At 39.7% G+C, this 12,605-nt stretch overlaps 1 protein-coding gene across 1 annotated transcript in view; it reads right to left on the bottom strand.

Moving 5' to 3' along the window:
• Positions 1–767: 767 nt before the first annotated feature.
• LOC142265972 (plasma membrane calcium-transporting ATPase 4-like) overlaps positions 768–12,605 on the bottom strand; it is a 116,690-nt gene continuing 104,852 nt past the window's right edge. Inside the window, exon 20 of the mRNA XM_075332295.1 lies at positions 768–6,367. Within this exon, the coding sequence (XP_075188410.1) occupies positions 6,074–6,367 (294 nt within the window). The 3' untranslated portion in view covers positions 768–6,073. The remainder of the gene's footprint in view (positions 6,368–12,605) is intronic.

Here is a 12,605-nt window from a genome sequence, read left to right as displayed (position 1 = left end):
TGAGGATTTGGCTTATAAATCTTGTCGTATTCTTTTACATTTACAATGTAACTACCACAATGAATTGTGTGTGTGTTCTATGAACATCATTGCCAAGTCTTCTCCAATCGGCTTGTCTGGTCTAAGAAGCAAAATCTCTAAGTAACCCTATGTGACTGAAGACTGTCAAAGTGTGACATTGTGTGATGCTAAAGTATGACCCATGCAACTTGGTCACATGACCACATGTATGTGATATGTATACTTGAGGTCATGCGCTAACTAGACTCATCTGGCTCTTCCTAATTCTTTTCTATTAGAGAACTGCAAGAGAAATTAGTTCACATCTGACCACAAGCATGCAAATTGCATACATGTAGGTACGTGACTGCCATCTGGCACAGCGAGACTATCACAGTGTGCACATCGCACACTCACAGAATGTCTACATACTTTGCTTCATGTACCGTACAACCTCTTTAGGTCCTGAAGATGGCAGTATTAAACAATTCTAAATTCTCCTCCATGGATCCACTCGTTACATGCACAGGCTGGATTTTATAGGAGGAAGGTGGAGTTAGATTGTGTAATGCAAATACACTGCAGAATCCAGCGACCGCCAACATCAAGATTCTGCTGGTATCTGATACAGATGAAAAATAATAAATAGATGACCAGTTCTTTAATATCATGCACACAAAACTCATAGAGTCAGTCAGTTGTTTTATACAAAATAACAGTGCTTGTTTAACCAATTAGTGTACGAAAAAAAGATAAGGTAAAACAAGTAAGGAAACCCAAGTTTAATAAGGCATGCTCTTTCCGGGCGACAGATAAATGTTTACAAGATTTGTGAAAGACTTGTAGGACATGTAAATATTAAGAACAATGGAGAATATAGGGGAATAGAGTGTATGTGGCCACATTGTGTATTTTACCTTTCCTAGGGTTGTGTGAGCTGCATTTTTAATTCTATGAGACCATCATATATAATAAATACAATTGCATCAGATTTTAATCTCATAATGGTACATTACAAGTATTGTCATACCGTTATCAGGTACTTTCTGATAAGGAAAATAAGAAAAAGAGACCTCGTGGATTTGATATTAGAAGACAACACATAAAAAATGCTATTAGCTGCAAATTTCTCCAACATGGACACATCAGACACATTCTCTGCCATTTAGTACATATGACTATTGTTGTGATGTTCTCTATCAAACCAACTAGCGCAGGTCTTGGCATCCATTATAGAAAGCAGTACATGTATTCTCTTCGGATAGTGTGAAGTGACAGGAGACTTTTCAACAAATGCCATTAAAGTCTATTATCAATTGGGCAACAATCTCTTTCATTGTCCTAATAAAGGTAAAATGGAAAAACAAAGCAACTTTGCAATAAGGTTGCATTACCACGCACCAGCAGTGCGGCAGCAGAGGACCACGGCCGCCCTGTGCCGCAGCAGAGGACCACGGCCGCCCTGTGCCGAAGCAGACGACCACGGCCGCCCTGTGCCGCAGCAGAGGACCACGGCCGCCCTGTGCCGCAGCAGAGGACCACGGCCGCCCTGTGCCGCAGCAGAGGACCACGGCCGCCCTGTGCCGCAGCAGAGGACCACGGCCGCCCTGTGCCGCAGCAGAGGACCACGGCCGCCCTGTGCCGCAGCAGAGGACCACGGCCGCCCTGTGCCGCAGCAGAGGACCACGGCCGCCCTGTGCCGAAGCAGAGGACCACGGCCGCCCTGTGCCGAAGCAGAGGACCACGGCCGCCCTGTGCTGCTGCATTTATTCCAGTGCTCCCATTGCTCAAGCAATGTTGGAGCTAAATTAAGTGATTGTGTGTGAACGCAACCTTAGTCTAAATATAAAAAACTCTCTAGTATTTACATCTACTATGTAGACTAGGAATCTGTGATAATAAAATAAATTCTGTGTAGTGTCTCTCATACTTTGGGCCTGCATATGCCCATTTAGCAGGTTAGCCACAAGTTGAATCACATAGAGGGAATATGATACTATCTAATGTTTGTCTGTTGTCCATTAAAGTAGAAACACAGTCTGCATAGGAGTTGTGGGAAGGAAATTAAGACACTGCAAAGTTTGGTTATTTTTCATAGTAAGAGAATTAGGTTATGCTCACACAGTACATCTTTTTTTAACTACAAAGACGCAGTGTTTTTGTCCCCAAAAAACAACGCACCCGTGGAAAAAATGCATGCGTTTTTGTCACGTTTTTACCGCATTTGGCCCAATGCGTTTAAGTCAAATCTATTGACTGGAAAGGCTCAAAAAGAATTGACATGCTGTATCTTCAAAAACGCAGCCAAAATGCAGATGAAGAAAGATGCACTCTGCGGACAGCAAAATAGAAATCTCATAGGCTTTGCTGGGGGAAGGAAATACAGCATTTTGGTGCATCTTTGTGACCTCAAAAACGTCTGAAAAGATGATGTCTTGTGTGAACATAGCCTAAAGAATAAAAATGTGAAGGTAGACATAAGGCTTCCATTTCATCATACTGTATAAGGACCAGACTTTGCATTTTATTGGTCACCTGAACTTCAGCTTTATGGTGCACATCACTATACTTTTTGTTTAAAAAAAAAAAAGGAGAGCAGCTATTAGAGATGGTAGATTGTGTTGTCTTTTAAAATCTAAAAATGTTACGTATCTTTTACATAGTAGGACTCATGCTGTAGGATTAGCAGCCATTCAAAAACCCCTTTCAATGTGAAGAAAATCCTTGCTCTGCCCTTTACATGTTATGACAATGGGAATCCAGTCAGAGGTTTTTGGAATGTTGAAGGATTCTGGTGGAAATTCTGCACCCCATACGCAGCAGCTGCAAAGCACTCTCCGTGTGCAATCTCCATATGCACGACACATTCCTCTTCTCGTCCATGTCCACCACAGCACAAGGTTTGTAAGACTACCTTTCATATGGCTAAGCATTTCACTGCCAAGAGACATCTGCTGTATACTCTGTAACAGCACATGTCCAATTATCCTTGGCAATGATGTTAACGACTTATATAAAAATAACAGAAAAAATTCTCCCAAAACTGTATTCCTTTACAGTCTCCCCAACAGAACAAAAAAAATAAAATAAAAGTTCAGGATTTCTGTGGTGTACGCAACGTCAAAACAAAATAGAAAAACCTATTTTACAGAAAAAAAAAACGTCAGCACATAAAAAGCGTACACTGCAGAATGCCCTGCCATATATGAACATAATTTATATATCTATTTATATATCTATATATATGCATGTATAAAAACACATTTCTGTATGACAGCTCCATGCCTACAGAGCACTGAGCTGGCAGTGGTATGAGAAATCAAAAATACAATATTGGCTTTTGTACCACCTGCACTACCTGCTGGTCATGAGACTAGCATGGCACCCTCTGCGATTCACCTTGGATCTTGCACACAACCCCAAAGCTTTTTTCAGTCTCTAAACTAACAAAAAAAGTTTCTGCATAATATTATCATATTTTCTCTCCTGAAAGCATAAAAACATCAAATAAAAAATGCGATAAACAATACAATGTTTAGAATTATTTTACAACTAAGCCAAGCAGCTTACAAAGAGGTTACCTATATCACTTACCCAGTAGCTAATTCAATATTTTAACTGCAATTTACAAAGTAGAAAAGGGTTATATGGGGTTAACAGTTCTACGGTGTTTTTTTAATGTGCACATTCCGAAAACAGTACCTGCTGGCAATACACTGAGAAACGTCAGATCTTTGCTTGTGTATTACAACGCTATGTAAGTGAACCCCTTTAGCTGCCAGTGTTCACAATCTTTCCTGTGTAAAATCTTAGTATTTTTAAAATCTTAAAGTTTTGTGAGCAGAAAGCATCAAAAGTTGAATACTTAGGCTTTCAGTGATAGTGCTTTCAACCAGGCAAAAGACAACGGACATCACTGATTAAATATACTATGTGCAGTGCTTGTAAGAAGAAAATCAGCTCACTGGAATGATTGGTTAGCATTAGACAAACATTAACTATTCAATCCCACAATCTAAATAATGCATGTCCCAAGACCAGAAAGATTCCATTCCTGATCAGGTCGGTGGAGCCGTCACTTTGACCCACTCCAGAAGTGTCACTGGCTGCAGAGGAGGCAGGGGAGAGATCTTAAAAACATTTCCCTTTATAAGGAACACTTAAATACTAGGAGTTGTGCAGGAACTATAAAAAGGCACAAGAAAGGGAAAAGAAATCCACTCACACGGATACAGAGAAAGGTTTTCTTCCCCTAAACTGCTAGTTGTAAACCCCTTCTGGCAGTGAAAAAAAAGGAGAAATGTAGGTGGACACAACTTAGCACATGGTTAGTATGCACTGCTGGAGTAATCATCTCCATCTTTCAGTACTTGTGAGTAGGAAGATTTTACCACTGTCACATGCATAGGTAAAGGTAACAAGGCCCATGGTTACCTCCAAAGTGCATACTATCCATGCATGTACATTGTGGCCAACTCTAGACTAATTACCACCATATTCAATTCTCAAAAAGCGTGGTGCCAGTCTCATGAAAACCATTGTCCTGCTGTACTAAGTGACAATATGATAGCACACAGTCCAGCTTTTCCCTTTGGCATACTGTGTCCCATCATAATTTCATTTCCCGGCAGCAGAACAAGGTCAGCAGCAGTGCAAAACTTCCCCACATATTCATTAGCCCTCATTGAGGAACAGAGATTGTAAACGTACCAATGTTAGTGTTTGTGTATGTGTAATCACTTATGTCAAGAGATCTTTATTACACACACATGCTTTTTTCAATGGCAGTGTAGCCCTCCTTCCAATAACACACCCTGGGACCCCTCCACCTAGAGTTTGAGGACTTTCCAGGTTTAAGGATCAGAAATTCAGGGGGTACAAACACCAGCTATACTGGCAGAATGGCACAGTTTTTACTCCTTGGTACTGGGAGATATCCGGCAGTTGGCATGCTGCAAAAGTTCACAGCTTCACAGACAGTCTGGGGTAGAGAAGCTGTGGGAAAATGCAGTCCTACAGGTGGAAGACAGGTGCTTTGGGTGCTGTGCCTCGGTGAAGCAATAAAGGGATGGATGGCACACTTTGGTTGGAAATAGAATCCTAGGACCAGCTCCCTTTTTCAGTGGCACCTTCGGGTAGAGACAAAACATATCGGGTAGGAGAGCAAGCAGGGTATATAGGGATATAAGGGAGTAACAGGACAGGGAACATGTAATTAAACATGCAAACACACAAGACAAAGGGAAACAGGGAGTTAAAAGCGTAAACTCACATGCGCTGTGTTTATGCTCACATTACCAAGCGCCTGTGTAATTGTGAAGTTGAATATGACAAATTTATGTAGAAACATAAAAACGTAATTCAATGAATCATACATAGCTTTCCAATGTGTGAATATCTTGAGTATGTGTTTAAGACATTACATGTATTAAATCAATACATTTCCTCATGGCTCTAGAATAAAGTGTAGTGTTGAAGACTTTTGGTATATGATTACACAATGAATGCACATAGGAAGAACAGGCCTAATGTACAGTTATAGTTACTAAGACCATGATAGTGAATAGAGGGATAGAGCTTTAAGTAAATTATTTTGCAGTTATGTATTTATAGGAATATTGGCAGAGCTGAAGTGTAGGACTCTATACTAAAAATGTCTGGTTTAAGGTTACATGTTTGGTGCATGATTAGACACAATGGGGCTGATGCTGAACTGTCTCAAAGAAAAAAAGTGAGCCTGTTGCACCAATCCAGAATCTAGATTTCATTTTCAGGTGTTCTTACCAAAATGAAAGTTGAATCTTTATGGTTGCTACGAGCAAATAAGACACTTTTTCTCAGATAGTGTAGATACATCATGTTCAGTGTCGGTATGGCTTTATGACTATTCCACTTAAGTAATGACAATGAATTTTTGGCAGAATAGACCTAATATGGGGTGGTAGTGTTTGCGAATTGTGATGAAGAAAACTATTGTGGGCTTGTTGGGTAGAGTAGTGAAAGGACAGGACAGCAAGGGAAGGAGCTGTGACCTCATCCAGATTCCCAGCTGAATGGGGCCTTCATTTTGGTGTTAAATGGAGGTCTCCATACTGTGCACTGGGCTTTCAGACGGTGATACTGTGATGTCCAATGGGCGTGGGTCAGCAGAGGAGTTGTTATTGTGATTGTGCGTCTGTACAGTATGTCCTTTCAGAAGACCCTGCGATTCCTCGCCCTCGCTGTCGCTGTCTGTTAGCTGGGGATCAGGCCTTGACTCCTGTGGCGTGAACTCCGGATGGGTCATGAAGCTATGGATGGCACTGCGGGTCTGTGGCTTTTCAAGTCCCTCATACAGGGAGCTGCGAAACGCATTAACCACCTTAATCTGTTCCATGGAAAAGAAAAAATGTGAAAAAGAAATACTTTAAGAGAATCAGGTAATCAAAGATTCAATGAGAGAAAGAAGGAAATCAGAGAACAGAATATGAAATGGATATATAATACAATGAGAATATAAAAGCATTGAAAAAAATCTGATGTATAAACAAAAAAGAATGTGTGTATAAAACATGAATCTTCAGAGGGGTTTAGTTACTGAGTTTAGACTCATTTACTTAAAATAACAAGTTACACATCACAAGGCCAAGAGTATGTGCACCCAAACGTACCTATTTACAATGATAAAACTTTGGATATATAGGTTTGGTTTCAGTTTTCTTTTATGACCAGCTTTTTTTTTTAAAAGGATTTTCCAGTAGATTTTGGAACTTAGGGCTAACCCAGATGTCAATGATTTTTAAAGATATGCAAAAACCTGTCCAATTTTCATTGATGTGTCAGTTTTTACCATCAGTTCATCAGCAATTTTCTCTTTTAACAAATGAATAAAATGCAATGCTTCTCCTGCCCATCCCACATTGGCCAATTGTCCAAAATGTTACCTGCAGAATAGTGTGGCAGACACGTTTGAGGCACTCGTATAGCTAAACACTATGCAGCTGCACTGAAACCTTTGCAAGACAAAAATTTGATGAACCAGCCTACTCAACAAATTATGTTCTAACACAGTCACTTGTTGCTGCCAAATGACTGAACTCTATGATGATACATTCAACTGCTAAGGCCTTCTTTACTCTGGCTGACAATGGGGAACAAGTGTACCTAGGATTATTACAAAGTTCACCGCACTCTCCAATAGTTTTTCATGCAACAGTGAGATTTATTTAGAAATATGGACGGTGGACAGTAGAAGGCAAGGGGAAAAGCGACTACAAAACGTTTCGACCTGTAAGGTCTTTATCAGAAAATCGCTTGATGTAATGTGATCTGGGCGCTCCCGCACCTGTGTCCCAGCTGATCCGTCAAAGTGTCACATTACATCAAGCGATTTTCTGATAAAGACCTTACAGGTCGAAACGTTTTGTAGTCGCTTTTCCCCTTGCCTTCTACTGTCCACCGTCCATATTTCTAAATAAATCTCACTGTTGCATGAAAAACTATTGGAGAGTGCGGTGAACTTTGTTATATGCTACCTGGGAGGTTATATCCCATCTACCAGCACCTCTTAATTTCACCGGCTGTGTGCACACTAATTCTATCATTACCTAGGATTATTGGCACATTCCCTATTTTTGGGCTGACAATCGCCATATACTGGATATGAGAGACTATATACTAGTTTACAAGACAATGTACTCTATATGTGTATGTTAGCATTAATCTAAAACATGATGGGTGTGTCATCATAATCTTGGCCATGTACTGTACAACACATTTTGTAGGAATTAATGTATTAGCATCTCATACAAGTTGGTGACTGTATTATTCCAAGAAGGCGGTTCTGTTCACATCACCGCCAAGTCTGGTATATGCACCTGGGAAATCCTTAGCTTATGTGCCATAGATTCAATATATGCCACTTTCAATCATGCCAAGGTATACATTACCTATAGGATTGGATGCTGAGGTGGAGTATACGAATGTATACTTGCCTGGTAGATGGCTAAACACTCTTTGCATCCATTGACTCTATGGCACTATACAGCTATGTTCAGCATATGTGCCGAGACGTGGTGTGCACAGAGTAAGACTTTTACATGAGCAAAATTCACAATGACAATTATTTCCATGAAAATAGAAAAAGACAAAAACATGACAACAGAAGACAAAATAAATATATATATATAAAAAAAAAACAATGATTATCTTAATGGCTTTAGACTACTAAAATCAAGACACTAACGAAATCTTTGGTACAAAACAAATCTTATGCATTCAGTACATTATAGTAAAGCATTTATAAAGCTGCAGTCCCACTCAGAATCAGAGAAAAAAAATGCATACGGTGTCCTCCTTGAATTATTTAAGTTCAATGAAATTAAAGAGACATATTCAACCTAATTTGAACAATGGAAAGACTTTCATTCAATCATTTCGGTCTACGTTATAATAATCTATCTGGATGGGTATTCCAAGAGGGTCTGCACCTTTAATACCTACTCAACACACTGATCTAAACCCTTCACTGCACAACAGCATCTTCCAAGGAAGGAGTTAGCATGCTCAATCATGCATTCTGTGCAGGCATCAGGACCCCCATGCAGACAATGAGCTGAAAATCAAAGCAGCACAGAAAGTGGGAAAAACAGCAAGTTATAGCCCATTTAAAGAAAAGTCCAGGACTCCTGTGAATATGGATATTGAAAAAATAAAAACTGAAAAAAGCATTAGTAATTGATATTAATATATCAATGTGAGTTTAATAACTAAACCAACATGAAGTACATCACATAACTTGTTAAACCCCTGAGTTGGGCTCAATTTTCCTATATCTAGACTACAATCCTGCTCCTGCAATTTAATGGCGAGACTGAATAAAGCTACAAGCCAAACATCTTCACTGCCAGAAAATAAAGAACATTAATATTGTAAAAAGACTAAAAAAAAACTTCTGTACTGTATAGACGCAAGTCCTATTCTAAAGATCTTACACCTATTCTAGCGGGCAATATAATGTAAAACACATGGTAAAAAAGCAAGGTTCTATTAACACCATGATTGTTGCTTGCATTATATACACTGTTTTTTGCGGTCTTCAAACCCAACTGTTAAAATGTACATTTTTGTTCATTTAGGTCAACAACATTAGGGTTAACAACATAGGAATCTAAGTAAAAGGATAAGTGCAAGGTAAACGTATTAAATCCATAAAGGTATAAAAAGAAGTTTCCCTGTAAACAAATTTGTTTCACTTTATCTGTTAACAGATTTTTAAAGTAAAAAATGCTTCTGAGGGGAGTCTCAATTTTTTTCTTCTAGGCCCTCACTGTTCAAAGCATAATGATATCAATTTCATCAATGTAAACATTTACCTTTTCTGTGACATTAAAATAAGCCCTAAAAGGAGTTCACCATGTTGCCCAACTAGAAATTGATTTAGCTAATGAAAAGCTGTTCAGCGTGTGATCACTTTTGTAAACACTACATGATGAACCTCACCTACAAGACAAGGGAAAGTATTGTATTTTGCAATTATGCTGCAAAGTATAGTACAGAAATGTTACAATGTTACTGATGGAAGGAGGGAATGTGGTGCTCCCCGCTGGCATGTATTAAATCCTGCTGTCAGAGATTGACAGTGGGATTTAACTGGATAACAGCAGTGGGCGGATCTCTGATCCACTGGCGGCTGTAAGGCCCAGTGCCCACACTGTGTAGTTTTGGCGCGTATTATCAGAAATCTGCAGCAAAATCTGCATGTCCATTGTGAAGCCAGCAAAGTCTATGAGAATTCAGAAGTGCTGTGCACACGTTGCTATTTTTCCCTTGCGTGTTTGGTGCAGAAAAAAAGAAATCTGCACCAAATACGCAAGGGAAAAATACTCAACGTGGGCACAGCACTTGTGAATTCTCATAGACTTTGCTGGCTTCACAATGAACATGCAGATTTTGCGGCAGATTTCTGAAAATCCGCGTCAAAATCCGCAGCGTGGGCACAGGGCCTTAGAGGCACATGTCACTGATTAGATAAGCCGTCATGTGCAAGGAATGATGAAGGCTTGCCGTGCGAGCCCGCACCAAAGGCAGGGACACAACCTTGGATATACCAACACGTCCAAGGTTTTGAAGGAGCTACTGACATTGGCTGTATGTTTGGGGTAATTGTGCTGCAGTGGTATAGCCTGATGGATAAGTATCTACCTGTATTTCTCAGCATTGGGGACACTCTTAATGTTGATGAAATGCCCCACTCCAGATGCTGCAATGCAGCTCCAAAATTGCAAGGAACATGCAATTGCATGATTCACGGTTGCCTAGAGACATTCATTATTGTATCTCTCTCCAATCCTATGCTGAACATACTACTTTCTGTTACAGCCAAATATTTCATATTTTGATTCAGTTGTCCAGAGCCTCCGCTTCCATTTTATACGCCCCAGTTTATATATCTTGGTGCATAATTTAGTTTCTTGGAATTGTTTCCATGTTGAACATGTAGCTAATTAGCCTCAATTCTTCCAAGAAGACCACTTCTGTCCAGATTTCTCAGATGAGTAGATGTGTTTAGGCTGAGTCCCACTGGTTGCTGCCAGTTCTGAGCTGATGGCACTTGCTGGATGTCAACAGATTTCAAAGGGAAGTATTGTGAGTCTTTCATCTGCTCCACTAAAGTGTGGAAACCACTGCTACTATCCCGTGGCTGTAGGAAATTTTTCTTCCAGATGTATAATAGCAAAAATGGAAACTTGAATATTTAGGTGGCTTGTGCTGTGGGACTGAAGAACATTTGGATTCCAAATTGTACTTTTGTTAATACTAATGTGTTTCTCAAGGTATAAAAACCAAGTGCCACTTGGTTTTCATACCTTAAGAAAGGACTCAGTCTGGTGCAGGAGAAAACTTCTACAAATCCGACGCAAGGATCACCAACAAAGATTTTCCTGATCATATAAATCCAAAATGGTTCCTGGAAGGCAGACAGAAACTAACCTAATTTGGACATGTGATGAGGACAAATTCATTATAAAAAAAGGTTCTACTTGAAAAGGTCAGTAGTAAAAGGAAACAGGGAGACAAAAGGCCCTTAGCTGGATATCATCAAAAATTACACAGCAATTTAAAGACACGTTGGAAAACGGCCAGCTCAGATGCGACTGAACAAAGAGAATCACAAGAATCATTGTGTACAGTCCAGCTCATCGTTGTTGCCACCCATGAACTTTAAAGTACATAATGTGTAATATCTCCTCCAAAAAATGAATGAAGGGAAACAGCTTTTTTGTATTGAGCACTCGTGTTAAATACAAAAGAGCAAATGATAACAATTTAAAACAAAAAATAATGGAAGGGAAAAATAGAAAAACCTAAAGCTTGCTGTGCACTGGTATTGACACCCTTTACATTACATTAGTATGGAAACACATTTTGACTCGCCTGTGGTAAATCACAAATGAGAATCACCTGTGATAAACTGTCAGTGCCCATGTGACATGAATAAGCCAATGAATGATATCTTCAGTGTTTTAAAAAGCCACATGGTAGGCCCTGTTCGTTTGTTACAAGGTTGTAGACAAAGGAACATCAGAACTGCTATTATTAACAAACACAAGAATTCCAAAGGGTATAAGGCCATCTCCAAAGACCTTGATATCCCAGTTTCAACAGTCCACAATGTTATTAAGAAGTCTGCCAAGCATTGAACCATCACGAATCTCCCTGGTCGTGGAGGAAAGATAAATTGACAAGATAGGTCTTCGAAGGTTGGTGTGAATGGTGGCAAACACACCATGTCAAAACATCCAAAGACCTGAAGGCCAACCTGGAACAGTCTGGTGTCATGGTTTCAACAAGTAGCATTCGCCGCACACTAAACAAAGCAGAGCTTTATGGGCGAATGCCAAGAAGGAAACCATTGCTGAAGAAAATACATAAAAAGGAACGACTGATCTTTGCCAAAGAGTACCTTGACAAACCACAATCCTTCTGGGAAAATGTTCTGTGGATAGATGAAACAAAAATAGACCTTTTTGGCAGTGCAAGGCAATAGTTTATTTAAAAACGGTGCAATTAAGCTTATAAGGAAAAGAACACTATCAACAGTTATGCATGGTGGAGGATCCATAATGCTGTGGGGTTACTTAGCTGCGTTTGGTACTGGAGCCCTTGACCGTATCACAGGAATTATATCAGAGACTTCTCAAGAGATTTTAGAGCGAAATGACCTACCCAGTGTAAGATAACTTGGTTTAAGACGAAGATAATGGGTCCTCCAGCAAGACAATGTCCAAAAGCACACATCCAAAAGTACACAGGAATGGTTGAAAAAGAAAAAAATGGACTGTTTTAAAATGGCCAGCAATAAGTCCTGACCTCAATCATTGGGAAAAAGAACCCTTCAAAGATTCAAGAGCTTGAACAACTTGCAAAGGGAGACTGGGAGAAAATACCAGCTGAGAAGTGCAAGAAACTTATAGATGGCTACAAGAAACGATTTGAGACTCTCATCAATGCCAAAGGGTGTGCAACCAAGTATTAATTAGGGTGCCTTTATTACTGCACATGCTGTTTCTTTGGTTTCACCTTTGAAATTGGAACATGTAAGTTGACAAACAATGCTTTAATTG

This window comes from Anomaloglossus baeobatrachus, unplaced genomic scaffold (genome assembly GCF_048569485.1).
Source record: "Anomaloglossus baeobatrachus isolate aAnoBae1 unplaced genomic scaffold, aAnoBae1.hap1 Scaffold_2803, whole genome shotgun sequence".
NCBI classification, from domain to species: Eukaryota; Metazoa; Chordata; class Amphibia; order Anura; family Aromobatidae; genus Anomaloglossus; species Anomaloglossus baeobatrachus.
Note: the sequence above shows the minus strand (reverse complement) of the source record. Positions and strands in the feature narration are given on the sequence as shown.